The following is a 19503-nucleotide window of genomic DNA, read 5'->3' as shown; positions in this document are numbered from 1 at the left end:
CAATCATGTGATTCTTCATCATCTACCTCTGGTAGGGGCAGCAAAGTCGCTGGATTGAGCATATTCACTACTCGTAGATGAATCCTGGGATTTTCACACAATAGGCCTTGGTACCTAGCCATCCTTGGGTTCGTTAGCCAATAACTACCCTTATATTCCATGAGTGTCAGAACAGCATGAGGTACATTCACATACATCGTCTGGCCGAAGGTAAATTTATCAGCTTCTTTGACAAGGCTTGCAGTGGCCGCTACTGCCCTTAGGCATGGAGGCCATCCTTTTGCTACTGAGTCCAATTGTTTTGACAAATAAGCTACTGGACGGTTCCAACTTCCTAATCTCTGGGTCAGGACTGCCGCTGCAATCCCATTCTGTTCATGTACATACAGCTGAAAGGGTTTTTCCGAATTAGGCAGTCCAAGGGCTGGGGCCTCCATAAGTCGTTGTTTGATAACTAAAAAGGCTTGTTGCTGCTCAGGTCCCCATACGAATGGGTCCTTTTCTGCACCTCGAGTGCTTTCATGTAAGGGTTTGGCCAGACTGCTGAAATCAGGTATCCATAGTCTACAAAACCCTGCTGTTCCCAGGAATCCTCTGAGTTGTTTCCTTGTGGTAGGTTCCTTGATAAGGCAAATAGCTTCTTTCCTCTCTGGCCTCAATGCTCGTTGTTGGTGTGAGATGTCAAAGCCCAAATATTTGACCTTTTCTAAACATAACTGTGCCTTTTTCTGGGAAACTCGGTAGCCAGCTTGCCAGAGCAAGTGGAGCAGTTCCTCTGTACCTTCTTTACAGGTATCAAAATCCTTTGCTGCTAGTATAAGGTCATCTACATATTGCAGAACCACCTTTTCTCCAGGTATTGAGGGGTAACTTGTTAGATCCTTCGCCAAGGCAGTGCCAAATAAAGTTGGGGAATTTTTGAATCCCTGGGGCAATCTCGTCCAGGTTAGCTGGCCTTTTGTTCCTGTCAAAGGGTCTTCCCACTGGAAGGCAAATATAGGTTGGCTCTGTGGTGCCAGCCGGCAACAGAAGAATGCATCTTTCAAGTCCAATACAGTAAAAAATGTTGCTTCTGGTGGGATCAAACTCAGCAGGGTGTATGGGTTTGGTACATTTGGGTGCAAGGTCTCGATAGCCTGGTTTACGAGCCTCAAGTCCTGCACTGGCCTGTATTCATCTGTCCCAGGTTTTCGAACAGGCAAAAGGGGTGTGTTCCATTCTGATTGGCAGGGCTTAAGCAGACCATATTTTAATAGGCGGTCCAAATGTTTCTGGATGCCCTCTGCTGCTCGCCGGGGTAAAGGATATTGCTTTACAGATACAGGGGTAGCCATAGGTTTTAAGGTTACTACAATTGGAGCTATATTCTTAGCCATTCCTGGGGGGCTATTTTCGGCCCATACTCCTGGTGGCACCTGTAGAGTTCGGAGGAGCTTGTTTAACTCTGTATCCAATGTGGGTTGGACTTGCAGGGCTGACATTAGGCGCCATGATTGTTCCTTAGGTACTGAGAGGGAAATTATTCCTGCTGCCTTTGATGGCAGTTTCATTTCTGGACCTCGAGGAGTGAAGGTGATTTGGGCCTGCAATTTGGACAGCATATCTCTACCTAAGAGAGGTATTGGACACTCAGGTATATACAAAAACTGATGGGTTAAACGATGTCCCCCAATCTGGCATTCCAAAGGTTGGAGGAAAGACCTCTTAGCTGACTGACCAGTGGCACTTTTAATGACTACACTTTTGGATGCCTTTTTTTGCAATAGTTCTGGGAGTACTGAGTATTCAGCCCCAGTATCAATCATAAAGTCTATTAAATGGCTTCCTAATTGAATCGTGACCGTGGGCTCCTGGAAGCCTAACTTTATGGAGTCCGGTCTTTCCTAGTCTTGGGTAAAATCCTCCTCTGCCAGTCCAATGACATTGTCCCTACTCTGTCCTTGTCCAGGTCTCTGATATCTTCCATCTCGGATCATTCCCCGTCCTCGTCCCTGGTTTCTTGGGCCGGAGCCTGGGCCTGGGCCTGGGCCTGGGCGTACTTCTTCCAACCTCAGGGGTTCAGGACATTCCCGCTTCCAATGACCCTCCTTCTTGCAATTCGCACATTGATTCCTTCCCAGTGGTGGATTCCTTCCCCGCCCTCTTCCTCCATTTAAGGGGCGGTAGTCTTGCTTCACTGCTGTGGCTAGCATTACCATCTTTTCCTTCTGCCACTTCTTCTTCTCTTGTTTCTCAGCCTCATCCCTATTCCGATAAACTCGGCGTGCAATGGCCATAATTTGGCTCATCAGCATCCCTTCCCATCCTTCTGATTTCTGAATTTTCTTACGAATGTCAGAAGCGCACTGGGCCACAAATGTAGCAGTAATCATTCTGCTGTTTTCAGGGGCTTCAGGGTCAAAAGGAGTCCATATACGATAGGCTTCTTGCAGCCTCTCTAAAAAGTCTCCTGGACTCTCATTTGGTTTCTGTTCTACTTCTGAGACTTTAGACATATTAGTGGGCTTCTGGCATGCCCTGCGGATACCTTGCACAAGCGTCTGGCGATAGGTGGTAAGTCTGGCCAGGTGAATTACATTGTTTGGATCCCAATTAGGATCTTCCAAGGGAAAGTTGTCTTGGAGATGACGGTCAATATTATAAATATTTCCCACTCTGGCCTGCTCACGCAAATATATCTGTGCCTTTTCAATTATGTCTCTCCTTTCCTCAGTGGTGAACAGAGTATTCAGGAGCTGGCGGCAATCTGTCCAAGTAGGACTATGAGTATTTATTATTGAAGTCACCAAGTCCATCATAGCCTGAGGTTTTTCTGCAAAAGATGGGGTGTGTGTTTTCCAATTCATCAGATCCGTAGTTGTGAATGGAATATATTGCAGGGTCGAAGTTCGAGGTGGCCGTGGTCCGAGTTGCCCGTTAACCAGCACAGGCTCCTCAAGTGCATCAAATACTCTTCTGAGAGGGGCTACTACGTGATCTTTCTCTTCACTTCGCTCTAGGGGCCTCAAATCATAGGGGATGGTATTTGTCCCAAGGCGTTCTTTTAGCAGCTTTATACGCCTGGCTGTATTGCTTGCTGACCGATTAAGGTCTCCCTGTAACTTCTGTAATAATTCTCTAGGATTTGGATGTACAGGAGTTTGGGGTAGGCAATCAGTTGTTTCACTAAAAGAGACTGTAGATGGAGTTCTACTGGGACTCACAGATGGAATAACCGCTTCTGCTTGGGCTTTATTATAGGCCTCCAATGCCTCCTGAAGATATTTATCATAATCTATCAAGGAATCAAGTTCTGTGACTCCAGCCCCATTATTCATTCCACTTTCTTGCCTTGGGGTTACAACTGGTGGAGTGTTTGGATTAGGCTCCCTTCGATGTGGAGCATAGGGTGGAGGTGGAAGCAGCTCTTCCTCTGGTCCCTCAAAAATGGGTTTGAGTTTATTTGGCAAGATTCCTTTCCTAGCTTCGGCTTTTACAGCCAATAATTTGCATCGTTGGACTTTGCATTCCCTTATCCATGGAGGATTTTTATTTAATGTGCTCAGCCAGGAATCTATATATGAAAATTGTTCTGGGCACCCTCCAATTTCTTTGGCGATGTTAGACCAAAGTTTGCTTACTAAATTTATATCAAAGGTTCCTTGAGATGGCCATTCAGTATTTTGCTTTGGCCACTCTAATTCACATAACGTTCTCAGGCGCTCTGGCGTCATTTTGACTCCATATGCCCCTGAGAAGGCTTTCTTAAAATTATTTAACATACATTCAAGAGGTGTATTTTCCCCTTTTGAACCCCCAACTCCCATTGTATGGCCCTGTGAAGTATCCACTCAGTCACTCACACACACGCTTCGTGGGTTTCCTTGCCTGGTGAAGTCGCCTTACCAGGAACCGAAGTACTGCCCACTCCACACTCAGGTCAGCTACAGATTGCTCTGTACTTTCTCACACATACAATGCGCTAGATACTTCACCACACACTACCTCCCATTCTTCCCTTTTCCCCCACCAGATCACCATCTGATGTATCCAACCACCTAGCGTACTCAGTTCCCACTTACTGAGACGCAGAAGTTTGATCAAGACTTCTCTTCCTCCCAGTTAATTGGAGGGCCAAAAATCCCTTTGTGCACTTACCCTTGGTTGGTTCCGTTTCCCCCCGGTCCGTCGCCGCCAGTGAGCAGGGTATCAGACAGACGAGACTTCTGCGTCCCCCCTGGAAAAATTTACCAGTGCGCGCTTGGGTAAGCAATCAGTTGTCTTCTCTCTTGTACCCCGCCCAGTGAGGCGAAGGGGCTGCGTTCCAGCAGACCACTGATCCGAGTCACAGGAGCACCATAAAATGTAGCACCCTGCTTGTGGTTAACGCTTAGCTGGAATGAAATATTCAACGCAGCAATAGAGAAATTAAAATAATTATTTATTTGTCAGACAAATAAATGAGAGGCACAGTGGTATGTGGTTACCAAGCTCTGGCCTGGGCTCCTGCCATTATGGCCAGCACTTATATCCCCTTAATCCAGCCCCCTTTGCTCCTCCTGTGGCTGCCTCTGTCCAATCAGCCTGGTTGGATTTCCTATTGGCTGATTGCTATAACCAATCCTAAAAGATACACCCACATCCTCCTGTCCTTATATGGAACACAAAGAGCTATATATTGTTACATCTATAAATGACAAATAAGTAGTAATATATCTTACATGTGTCTCAACAAGGAATCTTAATTACCAGCTCACCTCTTGCCCTCCCTGCCCTATTGCCTTCTAAAACAAATGGTTAATCTTAAATTTTTATCTTAAACATATGTCAAGGATCTTGAGTTTCACATCAACATTGAAAGATATCCTTCATTTGAAGGTTTCCAAACAAATGTCTGACAGCCATATATCAGGACAGCTCTGATGGCGTCTTGCCGTCTGGTAGGGGGCTAGGCTGCTGGCTGACTTAATTCCAGGATAAATACAACTCTTCTAGCATTTGTTAAATCCTTTGCATAATTACATTTAAGACAATACATAACATAGGTAGCCTTTTAAAAAGAATAAGGCCTTTTTTAAAAAGGGAACTCAGTTTAAAACAGTTTCAGAAGAAACCTCTTTAGTTTACATTCCCCCCCCTTCAGCCAGCTGCTTCAGCCAGCTGCTTTGTTTCCATTAGCTCTTCCCAACATTTATTGAAACTCTCTCAGTTTAAGAAAGAAACAGCTTTAAAAGACTTCCCAGCTAGATGCTTCTCCATTTGGTCTTGGCCTTTTTAACCTTAGAAGATCTGGCTCATTTTACTGGGAGGCACATTGGCATTATTTTTCTATTTACCAACTATTAATTATGTTTATCTCTGCCTTTTTTATCTTCTATAACATGTAGGGTCAGTGCCTTACTCAGTCTGTAATTTCAGCTTTTACGACTTTGAGAATTGTTTTCTGCTATCAATCAAAAGGGGCCCCTTGTCTAGGAAAAACATTGCCAGTGTTTTCTTAAGCAGCTAGCCTTCTTGCCTGGCATGAAACTTTTGAAAATCTTTTAGGCTCTCTCTTTAATATACAAGTCCTGATCAAACATTAATAAAATGCAGGCTTATGCCTGATGCCTCAGCAGGAACCAGGCACAAGCGCATCCTTCCCTCCTGTGGCTTCCAGCAACTGGAGGTAGAGGATAGCAATCATGTAGCCATTGATAGCCTTTTGTGGCTAGCAGACAATGATATAGTGGATGGATGAACACTTTTATTATTCCTCTGTTCTACTCTGGGTTATGCCTTTTAAATGAATGCTGGGTACGTTCTATATTTTAATATTTTGCAAGTCACTTTGGCACATCTTGCAAACGGTGCCGAACAAATATAATAAAGAAGCAAACATTATCACGGTTGCTAATCATATGTCCATTGTGGGAAGTCCACAAGCACAACTCTCCCCACCTGCAGTTTCCAATAAGTGGTGTCCAGAGGTTCAGACATCTCTTTTTGCTTTTTTCTAGAAAAGAAAAAAGAAAAGAAAAAAAGCTTCCTGGAGTTAAGGGGAGAAATTTGATTCGATTCTCATTTTAGTGCAATCCTATCTATTTCGCACTTCTTTCAGAATAATCTGCAGAAATGAATCACAGCTACCTTTCAAAAGTTGCACTTCTCTGAATTTTTGCAATGCAGTTCCTCAAGCAAGAGAAAGAGTACAAAATGTGCTTATTAAGGGAAAGTGTACAGTGGTACCTCTGGTTGCGAATGGGATCCATTCCAGAGGCCCGTTTGCAACATGAAAAGCCCGCAACCTGAAGCACTGTATCTGCGCAGGTGCACGGTGCAATTTGGCGCTTGTGCCCATGCGCGAGCAGCGAAACCTGGAAGTAACCCTTTCCGGTACTTCTGTGTCGCCGTGGTACACAACCTGAAAAAACGTAACATGAAGCAAACGTAACATGAGGTATGACAGTACTTACAAATGAAAATACCAGAAATGCATTATTTTAGGGGAAATTGCTAGCAAAAATATACATATTAGGAGAAATGCCCACTAAACTACTGATGAATTTTCATGAGAAAATGAGAGAAAACGAAATCTCTACTTCTAAGGTGATGCTTAGGGTGACATATGTGTGCATCATAACTCAAAAACAAAGTATGCTTTATTTTATTTTTAAAACTCTCGCCTTTTTCTTACATGCAAACTTAACTGACTAATGGACAGGCGAACTTGTATGATTAATTGACTAACAGGCCAACTCTCTGTATGTTGACTCAGTAGTAAGTCACACCACTGTTCAACAGGACTTACTCCAGACTAAGATTTATGCCAAGGAAGAAAATACAGCAATAAAAATACATACTGTAAATGTATTGGAAACACAGAGGACAAATTTATTATCACGGGTGCTGCCCAAATGCCCTTGCTTACCCACCCATGCTAGGCTCAACAGAAAGGACAAGTGACATAACAAACACTTGCCAATCAGTGTTGTGGGCATCCAGCTTCTGCTACAAAGAGACATTTTTATTCAGCTAAACCCTAGAGATGAGTAGGTACATCTATACATGATGCAGCAAGTATGCTTCCACAATGGCATAAATTTATATACATTTTGATGCACCTTCACCAAGTTGTATTTACATTGCTGCTCAAATTGAAACATTGGACTTTATGGCTGGGATATGGATATATAGATAGATAATAGATTTAAATCAATTAACGCTGCAAACTTATACATGCACATGATTTCTGTTTATAAATTTTGAATCGTGGATTTCAAATGTGGAGAATTTGCTTAATTTCAAAATACAGGCAAAATGGTATGTTCAGATCAACACCATTCTCCATTGTAAACCACGACTCTGCTCCCTATGCTACCTTACACTCGCACAGTATTTTTCTAGTATCTGTTGATAAATCTTGGGATAGCAGCCAGATTAGAACAGGAAGCTTGACACAACTGATCTTGGTGGGAGGTGCTGCTGGTTATCTTTCATCCTCCTGCTCTCCAGATGTTGCTGAAAATGCCCAGAAGTGAAACATTTGTAATTAAATATGAATCTTTCTCCTCCCCGCCCCCTGCCTTTCCTTCCAGCTGGCTGTCTAGCATCAAGTAGCAGGAATAAGAGTCTATGTAATAATCACAACCAAAACTGCTGTAAAGCTTTGATGGCCCAGAATCACCCAAAAATCTATGCCAGGCTGGGCTGGAGAGGAGCAACATTTTAAGATAATCTCCAACACAGACTAAAAAGCAGTGGGGTGCTGCAATCAAGGCAATTTTGCTTGTTGTTGCAAAATTAATGCTGCCTCTGCTTTAACCTTCCTACAGTTGCGCACACACACACACACACACACACACACACACACACGGCCTTCTTCTGTGTTGGAACGCTTGCTTTTAACTGGATTATATAACAGTGACACAGTTCCACAGCACAGTGGCTGTTTCCAAGCTTTGCTTGGTCTGCCAGCTGCAACCCTATCTGGACAAGAGATAGGCTGGGCTAAAATATCTATGCTATGGCAAACTCCAAGTTAGACTACTGTAAATCACTGTAGGCGGGGCTTCCTTTGAAGACTGTTTGGAAACTGTATTTAGTGCAGAATGCTAGTACTAAATTACTAACTGGGACTGGGCATTATGGTCACATTATAGCTATGCTGTTCTATCTCTGACTTCCAATCAATTTCTGCACTGAATTTTAAAGTGCTGCTTTTGACTGTTAAACACTCCCCCCCCCCCAACTTAGAGATGGACAAATTGCAACATTTTGTTGCAGTCCCCACCTTAATAAATAATGGAGGTCATATCCATCAATGGCCAGATTCAACTTTTGTGTTCAGGGGTGGGATGCCTTTCTGAGCAAACAGGAACAGATGGCTGTTTCCCATTGGAGTAATGGTGGGAGTGTTGGATGTGGACAGAGGAGACCTGAGTTCAAATCCACCCACAATCATGAAACTCACGGCATGAACTTGGGCCAACCATGGTCTCTCGGATTAACCTACCTCACAGGGTTGCTGTTCTGTGGATAAAATGGGGAGGAGGAAGAGCATGTTGTGCATTATCCTGAGCTCCTTAGAAGGGCACAATAAAAAGCAACAAATAAACTGATTGCTATATCCTGCTGGTGGATTTCTCAGGGACATCTGGATGTTTGGGACTGAGGAACACTGGACTAGACAGGCCTTTGGTCTGACCCTCTTGCTATCTTATCAGGAAACCGAATTATTTTAATTGCAACCCTCTTTCTGATGCGGTTTGATTCCTCCAGAGGGAAATGCCTCAGCAAGCCAAGCGCAGCCTGCAGCATGCCTCTTTAGAGCTATTCTATTTAAGCCACAGATGCTAAATGAATTCAGCAGACAGACAGAGTAATGGAATGCCAGTGTTCCAGTCTGCTGCCTTGAAGCGAAAGGGTTCCTTTTTTTATATTAATTTCTCGTCTCATTTTCCAAAGCTGCCCCTGGGCTCCGTACTTTAGATGCAGGATTCTTGTCAGACTCGCTAACCTAATTTGGAAATAATTAAATTTTAAAATATTAAAGGGATTAAATGTATTTCGCCTTTCAACCGACCAACTCCTCCCTCTCCCTTCTGCTGTCCCTCTAAAGATTGGTGCATTTTGCTTTTAGGATTTAAAAAGGAGGCAGGCAGGAGTTTTGCAGGGGAGGCAGCTCGGAATGTGCTGCCGATGTATCTGATTTGTTACTGCCATTTCCTTGCTGGGTGCTGACAGAGAGCTGGAGAAACAGGAGTTAATTTTATATAATTTCAATAAGAAGCTCCTGGAAAGTTTGTGGAAAGGATGGTGAAACCCATATCCTACCCAGGTTCACGGTTCTTGTATTAATTTGCAAGGCCCTTAACAGCTTAGATTGAGGTCTTTTGAACTTCTGTTGCCTACTGAAATTAAAAACAATAATAATAATAATCCAGCAAGCATTTTGAACTGAATTCTGATTTTATAGTGTAACCTCATTTCTATTTCCATGGCTTGGTAGCAGAGCACGTGTTCTGCACCCAAAAGGTCACAGGACCAATACTTGGCATCTCCAGCTAAAGAGACTACAGTAGAGAGCACCCCTGCCTCAGACATACTGGAGAGCCTCTATCAATCATAATAAACAGTTTTGGATGGAATGGACCACTGATTTGACAGGGTGCATGTGGTATGGAGAGGAGACATTGCTCAGTGGTACAGCCCATGTGGAAACTGGCAGAAAGGTCCCAAGTTCAATCCCTGACAGTGGTGAGCACAGAGAACACTGTAATGTGAGCAGGAACTAAAGTGATTTAAAAATTGCTATACAATGGGGAATCAAGTCCTGGGTGACACCAACTGTCAAAGGTTGCGTACACAACACACATTTAAAGCACGTTCTTTCCACCCTGCCAAAGAATCCTGGGAATCATAGTTTACCTTTCACAGAGTGGTAATTCCAATCTCCCTTAACAAACTACACTTCTCAGGGGAACAGGCTGCCCTGCCCTAAATGCACCTCTGAAAGCAGGAGTACACAGAACTGCCCCAATACCACAATGAGCACAAATCTTCATGAACACACAATAAAAAAGGACGTCTGTATGGGCCCCACAATGAATATGAAAGGCTATGGGTGGTTCAAAGCAGCCCTAACCACTTGCAGACCAAAGTTATAAAATGAGAGGCAGAACTGGTGTAGGGGAAGGGGAAGTGACTTCAGTCACAAAGCCTCAGAAGCAACTCTGGCCGTTGGGATGGAAAGTCTTTGACATCTGTCTTCCAGAGCCACATGCTACCCTCACAAACCTTGCTATCTCCTTGGGAGCTTACTTAAAACCCACTATGGGAGATCAAGCAGGGATTTTCCTAATATCCCATGACTTGCACCTTCACATGACTCACAGTTAAAATTGCAAGCAGGAATGACAAGCGTTCAGAAATGGTGTTTGCTGCTTGCTATCACCTCAGAAACACTTTCCTGGACTAGATGGACCATTGGCTTGACCCAGCAGGCTCTTATTTGTTTTAGCACAGAGCTAGAGAACCTCAGGCCCATCACCAAATAGCTCCCGTCAGGCTGGCCCTCAACCCCACACCTTCTCTCCAAGTCATACTCCTCATTGACTCTGGTTTGCACCCTCCTTCAGTATTTTTGCCTGGCTGGAATGAATCCTTGAACTCTGATAATGACTCTTGCTTGCCTGGATGGAGGATACAGATGGGGAGTATGAATGTGTGTAGAAATTAGCCTACTGAAGAAAGATAACATTTGCTTTCCTTGTTTTGCTCTCTTTTTGCCTCTGGCCATGGCCACCACTGGCATGTGGCCCACAGAAGGTGGCACAGAAGGGCATGTGGCCCTTGGGCTGAAAAGCCCCCCCCCCCAGCTCTAACCACCACACTTGCCACACTTTAGTCCTCAAGCCATCTGATGCCTCGTGGTCTCGTAAAAATCCAAACTGTCTGTTCCATCAATAAAAAATGATGGCACCCACAACACATAAGTGTGGGTGGGCATAAGAGTTTAAGAAAAAGATGATGTAGCAGATTTTTTAAAAAGCTTATTAATTAGGGAATCAAAATCACTAGTCACCATTATACATAAAAGAAATTTAAGCATTTGGGAAAACCCAGTAGGGTTGATTTTGAGTCCTAATGTTGTACTTCTGCAAACACAGGCGTTATGTGTTATCCTGAATGCTTTTATGCCCATTGGGGCAGAAGGAATTTAAAGTCCCAAATGCACATATTCTTGGACATGTTAGAACAGTGGAACCATGGAGAATTGTGAATGACATCAAATATCATCTAGCCAAACCCCCTATCAATGCACTTATTAGTATTAACCTTTCCATAGTGGGTGTTTTTAACTTGCTCCTTTTTATTCTGTAGCCAGTAGTGATAACTTTTATTATAGGGTGGCCTATACATATATGTAGGGATGTGTTTGTGTGTTGGGGTGGGGGTGTTGATTCAGTTCACATTTAAAGGTGAACCAACCTAATTCACAGTTTCTGAAACAATATGTGACCTGAAACACAGCTATCTTTCAAAATTTGCACTTCTCAAAATTTTGCAGTGCAATTCTACAGCCAAGAAATTCATACAAAACTGGGTATAGTGTTCGTAAAACCGCACATATTTCTGAAAAAAATGTGCAAAACCGTTTATATTTGGCAAAATCTCCCACACAAAAGATGCATATTTTAGGAGAAGTTTGCACTAAAATGCTGATGAACAAGGACTTTTTTTAAATAAACAAAACGCGAACAGTTGTGCAAATTGTTGGGAAACTGCCAGGGAGATATTGTCCATCATGGCCCCAAGCCGGCTGCCGGACGTCCATCGATCTCCCGTAGACAGGCAGATCCAGCAGTTAGCGACACGAAGCCTCAGAAATAGATAGGCTGCATTCCGGGGCTCGTGCACACTGTTTATCAGCAGTAAACACAGCCAGAAAGCTTGCACCGCAGAAGAGCATAATTTACAGGCTTTATTTAGCGTTGAACAGAACAAAGGAAAAACATGACCGTTCTGAGTCAGTGTCTTCGACCGACTAGCAAAATCGAAAGGAACAGCAAGCATAAACATCCTGTGAACAGGACATGCGCAGACTCTGTAACTCACAAAGCCTGCTCCCTTTTAAGGTGGAACGGAAATATCCTAACACAAATGTGGAGAAAGCGTGTTCTCCCTAACAGAGAGCACGTGTTGCGGTTGGGGGAACAAGCCACCCTGAAGTGACTAGGCAGATTTGGCAAGGAACCCAAGCCTTAAGGGTTAAAATTGGGTTGCTGCGGATTTTTGATTGTTGCCAATTTTGGAGGAGGGGTCAGAGGCTTTAAATATAGGGGCCAGACTTTGGGGCTTTCTCTTGGCCGTTTTACACTGGATCACCTGCCCTCCCTCCCTTTTATTAGGGTGGTTTTTCTTGCTCGCTTGACCTTGCTATGCCTGTCATGGGGTCGTCCGCCTTGGAGCGGGGGCCTGGTAGGAATTTTGCCATTTGGCTGATTGGCTGGTGCCATTTGGTTTTTGCCTACTGCGTAGCAAATCATCACAACTTGTAAGGTTGGCGGTTAGGCATTGGTTAAATTGGTGCTTGGAGGGGTAAGTGCCTATCCCTCCAAATGATGCGGAAAGGGAATTCCGTTAAAGGAATCCAGGGGCTTGCCATTCTTTTCGTCCTTATCCCCGGAGTCGGACTTGGGCCATGCAAGCCCCAACGGAACATGAGGGTGAGAGGTGTGGGTCTGTGTCCCAGCTTCATCTCTCACCCAATACTTGTTTCCCACACTGGCTTCTGTTGGTGTCCGGAAGGGCCAGCTCTGTCCTTGAGGGCAAGGACAGATAGTCATAACCAATGCCTAAGCAACCACTCACATTTTTTGTATTTGAATAAAGTTGTGGCCAAAAATTATGCCAAAACCTTAAACAAAAATTGATGTGTGAAGTGTGATTTTTTTGGTGGGTGGCATTGTGGGACTCAACACACAACTGAATTTAAGATTGTAGAAATGAGAACCACCCATTCCCATAGATAGGAAAAGAATTTGTATGCTAGCATTTGCTAATCTCTCATTTGCACTCTTTGCCCTGGGCTTGGGGGACTGCAGAATTGCTGCTTGGCTTGCAAGTGCTCAGCGCCACTGCACACAATCCACACAGCCATTGCCAGAACCACCTTCCACCTGAAAGATTGCTGAATGTCTAAGGAAAGGGAGGGGTAATTGAACATTGGGGACATCCATTGACTTATTTAGATTCAGAGACAAAATATAGGGTCCTATATTTGGTTCTCCCTTCCTCCAATATTTTAGGAAGTGAGAGGGAGGGTATGTGTAGGATATCTGTGTATTTAATTAGTATCATGAAGCGGACACAGATAAACGCTCTGCTTCCAGGCATAAAGCAGGACCAGGAAGAGTTTCCATGCATATTTGATCCCAAGCCATCTGGCTCGGATTCTGAGCCTTCCTAGGTCCGTGCAGATGACAAAATGCAAGTGTCACCAGAACAGGTGGTGGGATAAAATCGGAAGGAGAGATATTTGGAGTGCAAAGGAAACCCCTAGCTAAAAAAAATAAATAGCTTGCTTGCTCAACTTATCTCTCAAGTTAGCCAGTGTCATGGACTCACAGACATGCACCAACATTCCTGCATCGTCGCACGACTCGCACCAATTCAACAGCCTGCTCTTCAACTAATGGTAGTAGGAAAGGAGGTACACTGGTGTGATGGAGACAGATTTTTGCTACGGCCTTGAGCAGAGTAGGTCTTTTCATGGATCACCTACAACTATCACCCCATTCCTTCCCAGGCAAAAACTCCTTTTGGAATACAGATTCCTCTCTACTGAGCCTCTCAGTCCTAAGCTTCCTTTGAGAATCAAGTGAACATCCATTATTCCTTTCTCTCAGTGCTCGGAATGAACTAATTAAGATTTTAACTAATCCACTGGATTAATTCAAAAATATCTGGGTTATACCTGAATGTACCTCCTGTAATTCCAGGTGAAATGAATGTGAACTACCGTATTTTTCGTCCTATAAGGCGCACCGGCCCATAGGACGCACCTCGTTTTTGGGGGGGGAAATGAATTTAAAAACATTATTCCCCCCCCCCAGCCCTGGCTGCCGCCCCAAGCCTTGCGCTCACCTGCCCGAAGTACGGGGCACCCTCCAGAGGGCTCCCCGTGCTTCGGGGTGACAGGCTGCTGCCCCAAGCCTCGCGCACCCAGCGGGACCTCCTGCCGGGCACGCAAGGCTTGCAGACACTCGTCCAAAGCAGGGGGAGCCTTCGAAGGGCTCCCCGTGCTTCGGGCGACAGGCTGCCGCCCCAAGCTTCGCGCACCCGGCGGGACCTCCTGCCGGGTGCGCGAGGCTTGCAGACACTCACCCGAAGCATGGGGAGCCCTCCAGAGGGCTCCCCGTGCTTCGGGCGACAGGCTGCCGCCCCAAGCCTCACACACCCGGCGGGACCTCCTGCCGGGCGCGCGAGGCTTGCAGACACTTGCCCGAAGCACGGGGAGCCCTCCGGAGGGCTCCCCGTGCTTCGGGCGACAGGCTGCCGCCCCAAGCCTCGCGCACCCGGCGGGACCTCCTGCCGGGCGCGCGGGGTTTGCAGACACTCGCCCGAAGCACGGGGAGCCCTCCGGAGGGCTCCCCGTGCTTCGGGCGACAGGCTGCCACCCCAAGCCTCGCGCGCTCGGCGGGACCTCCTGCCGGGCCCGCAAGGCTTGAGGACACTCGTGGGGGCTGCAGGCTGCTGCCCGCAAGCCTTGTGAGCCCGCAGGAACTCCCACCGGGCTTGCAAGGCTTGCAGATAGCTTCCTGAAGCCTGGAGAGCGAGAGGGGTCGGTGCGCACCGATGCCTCTCGCTCTCCAGGCTTCAGCGAAAGCCTGCATTCGCCCCATAGGACGCACACACATTTCCCCTTCATTTTTGGAGGGGAAAAAGTGCGTCCTATGGGGCGAAAAATACGGTAAGTTCCTTCTGCAGCGAGAATTTGGGCAATTTTTCATTCATTTCGATTTTAATTTTAGTTAAAGCAAGCAAGAATTATCATCACAGTGGAAGGATACATTCTGTCTGGTAAAAGCACTTGAGGCAGGGCTGGTGAGGGAGGGGGATGTTTGGAGAGGAGGTGCTTTTATTGGGACAGGCTTCTAGGGCCATATCTAGCCCCTGGGTTAGAGACTCCCCACACCTGCCTTACTGGGACTCAGCCTGTGATAACCCAAGCACATTCAACAAGTGTTGGATCAAATTATTAAACTCAACTTTTCTTGACACTTTGGGGAGAGCAGTATGTGTGTAAAAACTCCACCTAAAGATAGATAGATAGATAGATAGATAGATAGATAGATAGATAGATGATAGATAGATAGATAGATAGATAGATAGATGATAGATAGATAGATAGATAGATAGATAGAAAGATATAGACAGATGGAGTATGTGTGTGTCATAGCACTTTTAGGTGGGAGTGTACTTACATTTCAACAGAGCAATTGAGGTTTTTTCTTTAAAAAGTAAAGAAAAGAAGCTAAGTGGTAGCTTGGCTTTGCTCAGCAGTGCAGCTGCTGCTCCCTTCGGAAGAAATGTGGCCTGAATGTCCCTAGCAATGACACTACACAATGAAATGGTTCAGATGCCATTTTTATTTCCCACAATGCTCCTGAGCAACAGCACACTGCAGGCATTATGGGAAATAAAAATGGCAGCTGGACTCACATGCTTAGTGTTGTTCTGAGTTGTGTTTCCCACCAATGGAGGAGGAGGCACAGAGAAATGCTTGGCCTGCCCCCCCTCCAACTTGGAACTGGTTTGGGCTCCTTCCTGTTACACATAAGAAGAAGAAGAGTTTGGACTTGATACCCCGCCTTTCACTCCCCTTAGGAGTCTCAAAGAGGCTAACATTCTCCTTTCCCTTCCTCCCCCACAACAAACTCTGTGAGATGAGTGGGGCTGAGAGACTTCAGAGAAGTGTGACTAGCCCAAAGTCACCCAGAAGCTGCATGTGGAGGAGTGGGGAATCAAACCCAGTTCTCCAGATTACAAGTCCACCACTCTTAACCACTACACCACACTGGCTCTTCACATGCAGTGTGTGTGTGGGGGGTTTGTTGTTTTCCCCCAGGACTGGATGTATGGGTGCCATTTGCAGCATCAGCCATGAACCCTTTATATCACACCTTTTCTCCACAGAGCTCAATGTGGTGTCAAAGGAAGCTGCCTTACACTGAATAGGACCATTGGTCCATCTAGTTCAGTACTACATGCACTGACTGGCAGCAGTTTTCCATAGCAAAGCAGACTACTGAGCCATGGCCCTTCAGTGGAGGCTGGGCCATTGGAGCAAATGGGGCACTGCCTCACAAAGCTCAGTGTGCTCCTAGCCAATCCCCACCCACCTACATATTTACTTGCAACCTGTACTGGGGTGGTGGAACTGGCTGTCAGTTTTCTTCTTCTTAGTCCCAGTGTTGTCTCTGTAGAGCACAGTAGACAGGAGGATGGAGACAAAATTTGAAGTAGTTGGTTGTGCCTGTCATTGGTTCTGTCTGATATAAACAGACATCTGCATATTAATATCAGAACAACACTGTGAGGTAGGATAAAATGAGAGCTGTTGACTGGACTTTATGGCTGAGTGGAGATTAGAACCCTGGATTCCAACTCTCTGACCGCCACACTGTGCTAATGTTCTTCTGCCCTAAGGAGGAAACAGACCCTCAGAGGAACAGGCAAACAAAATTGCAAAGGAAGTGGGAGGGAAACAATCAGCCACTAATGCCTATTTCAATGCACAGAGCCTTGACCTTTGAAAGCGACAGGGACTGTGGGAAGATGAACTTGTCCCCTGGCCTTGGAGCTCTCTCGGTTCCCAACTGGGCCGCAGCCAAGGAGAAGCCCAGCCGGCGAAAGGCTCTGGCACGGTCTCTCTTCGGCAGTCAGTTGCAAACCACTTTGCATTCTGCTGCCTCTTTGGAACATACACTCCCTTCCTTCCTGGCTGCCTGGAATATCCCCTGGGGGTGCAGGGAAAGCGGAGGCGGGGCAAAAGGGGCTTTGGGTTTCATCTGCTGGTACTCAAGGCATTGGCCCACCTCCTGCACTGTGCATTTAGAAGCAAAAGCAAGTGGCTTCTTGGGGTCCGTGGTGGGAAAGAAACAGTTAAGCAGCAAAACTTCCTAACTCTGGAAATAAATTGGCAAAGCAAACATTTCTTGTTTTGTTTTGCTGCAGATGTACTGTACTTGCAGGAGTACCACAGTTTATCATGGGGACAGCTGCCTTCTCTTTTTCCTTGGCAAAGAACAGAGTTGTCGGTTTGTGTGTGTGAGTGTGCGTTTTAAATGGCAAAAACCATACATTTCATTGCAGAGAATAAAGGCAGAATGGCACGGCTTTGCATTTTACATGTGGCATTTGCTGTTCAGAGAGAAAGTGTTTTGTTATGGCTGCTTGCATGAGCTGTCTCTCTGCACATGAGCAAAGGGAGCAAGGCTGTGCGTGTTCTCATCTCTCAGGCTTTGGGGTTACATGCCCCATCTCGAAAATGGGTACACGTTGAGATGTACTGTGTTTCTATTTAAATTTATGTTACAGTAATTGTTTCTAAGTGTGCATGTTAAGTGTGCATTCAAAATTAATTCTAGGTGTGCCTTATAAATGTGTATGGGAAAGGACCATAGGTTAGGGGTACATCACATCAGTGACTCAATCTTCCAGGTTCAGGCCTCAGCACCTGCATATAAAGCTGGGAATTGTCCCCTGTCTGAAACCCTGGAGAGCTTCTGTGAACTGAGTTACATGGAGCAATGATCTGACTTGATAAGGGCAGCAGCTTCCTATGTACATATAGAAGTGTGTGTATGTGTGATACCTATTTGCACTAGTCCATTGTCACACTGATGCAGGTGGTGCTGTGGGTTAAACCACAGAGCCTAGGACTTGCCAATCAGAAGGTCGGCGGTTTGAATCCGCGCGATGGGGTGAGCTCCCATTGCTCGGTCCCTGCTCCTGCCAACCTAGTAGTTCAAAAGCACGTCAAAGTGCAAGTAGATAAATAGGTACCACTCCAGTGGGAAGGTAAACGGCGTTTCCATGCTCTGCTCTGGTTCGCCAGAAGCGGCTTAGTCATGCTGGCCACATGACCCGGAAGCTGTACGCCAGGCTCCCTCAGCCAATAAAGCAAGATGAGCGCCACAACCCCAGAGTCGGCCACAACTCGACCTCATGGTCGGGGTCCCTTTACCTTTATTGTCACACTGGTGACAGTCTGTACATGCTCCAGGGTGAGGGGAGAATCTGAAACAGGCAGGAGGAGGGGCAAGTGAGGGGGGTGGTGGGTGAGCAAGCTGGGGTTTGTGGTGGCAGGGCAAGCAAGAATGGTGGCCGGGGGTTGGGATTTGAAATGAGCAAGCAAGAGGGGCAGCAGGCAAGTAAGTTGGACTAAGATAACCCTTGTCTTAGCTACTGTGCTGAGCTAAGAGGAGCAGGAGAGGAGCAAAGGGGCTGGAATCTCCTTCCTGGAACCTAACAGGTTTGCGCTATGTCAGGAATAGGGAACCTGTAGGGTTGCCATATTTCAAAAAGTAAAAACCAGGGCACCCGGTCAATTCAATCTGCCTTTGAAATCCTGGTAATGTCTGGGAAAATCTGGACATATGGCAGCCCTAGAACCTGTGGTCCTCCAGATGTCTGTTTGCTTATAAATGTATTTATATACTGCCCTCTCACAAAACATCAGGACATTATTTAAAAAATAAAATAAAAGCTATACAGAGCAATCATTAAAATGACTGGCGTCTCAGGAAAATCGTTAACAACTGCCTAAGCCTATTGGAATAGAAAACAAACTGTCTCCAAAGTCAAAAGGAACGATACCTGCTGAATCTCTGGCGAAAGAGTGTTGCATAGTGCTGAATTTGTGGTGACACTAAATGCCCAATTTCTGGTTGAGGCCAACCGGACCTCAGTAACACGGAAGACAACTAACAGTTGTACCCTGCACAATGTAAGGGAGGCCAATGAGTCTGACATACCAACATCTCAAGCTTGGGTTACTCATCATCTTCCTACTACCACACTCAGCAGAGGTGCTACAAAAGGTGCATGGCAGGGAAGAAATTCAACAGATGCAATGCAGAGGTACAGCCTTCTTTGCCCCTGCACCTGCTGACTTTCTGCTTCTCTTACAGCTTCAGAAAGCAACTTTTGTCAGAAGGAGAGAGTGGAAGGTGTATTTCCACTCCAATGCCTTGTGATCAATTTCATTTCCCTTCAGTTAGCATTCTTTTCTCTCATTAAAACCATGTGTAGAGATGAGCAAATCTGTCCATTTCAGTTTTTCTCAGTTTCCCCACCCCCTAGTATTCAGGCCAGTTCTTCACATTTCTACATCAGTTTGCAGTCTCATGAAAATTCACCAGCGTTTTTATGTGCATTATCTATAGAGCGAGATGAGCGCGCAACCCCAGAGTCGTCCGCAAATGGACCTAAGGGTCAGGGGTACCTTTACCTTTATCCCTATAACACACATTT

The 19503-nt window shown here is 45.7% G+C and overlaps 1 protein-coding gene across 3 annotated transcripts in view; it reads right to left on the bottom strand.

Annotated features, from left to right (window-relative positions):
- The window catches only part of LOC308591136 (uncharacterized protein), a 164184-nt gene that overhangs the window by 57122 nt on the left and 87559 nt on the right, over positions 1 to 19503 (bottom strand). For 2 of the 3 annotated variants that reach the window (XM_081201755.1, XM_081201756.1), the window contains one exon: positions 6208 to 6382. The exons of the other annotated variant lie outside the window; for it this stretch is intronic. In XM_081201755.1, the coding sequence (XP_081057881.1) occupies positions 6208 to 6382 (175 nt within the window). The remainder of the gene's footprint in view (positions 1 to 6207; positions 6383 to 19503) is intronic. 3 annotated transcript variants of the gene reach the window in all.

Source organism: Podarcis bocagei (genome assembly GCF_964188305.1).
Source record: "Podarcis bocagei genome assembly, chromosome: 7".
Classification (NCBI taxonomy): domain Eukaryota; kingdom Metazoa; phylum Chordata; class Lepidosauria; order Squamata; family Lacertidae; genus Podarcis; species Podarcis bocagei.
The sequence above is the reverse complement of the archived record's forward strand: the minus strand, read 5'-3'. Positions and strand labels throughout refer to the sequence as shown.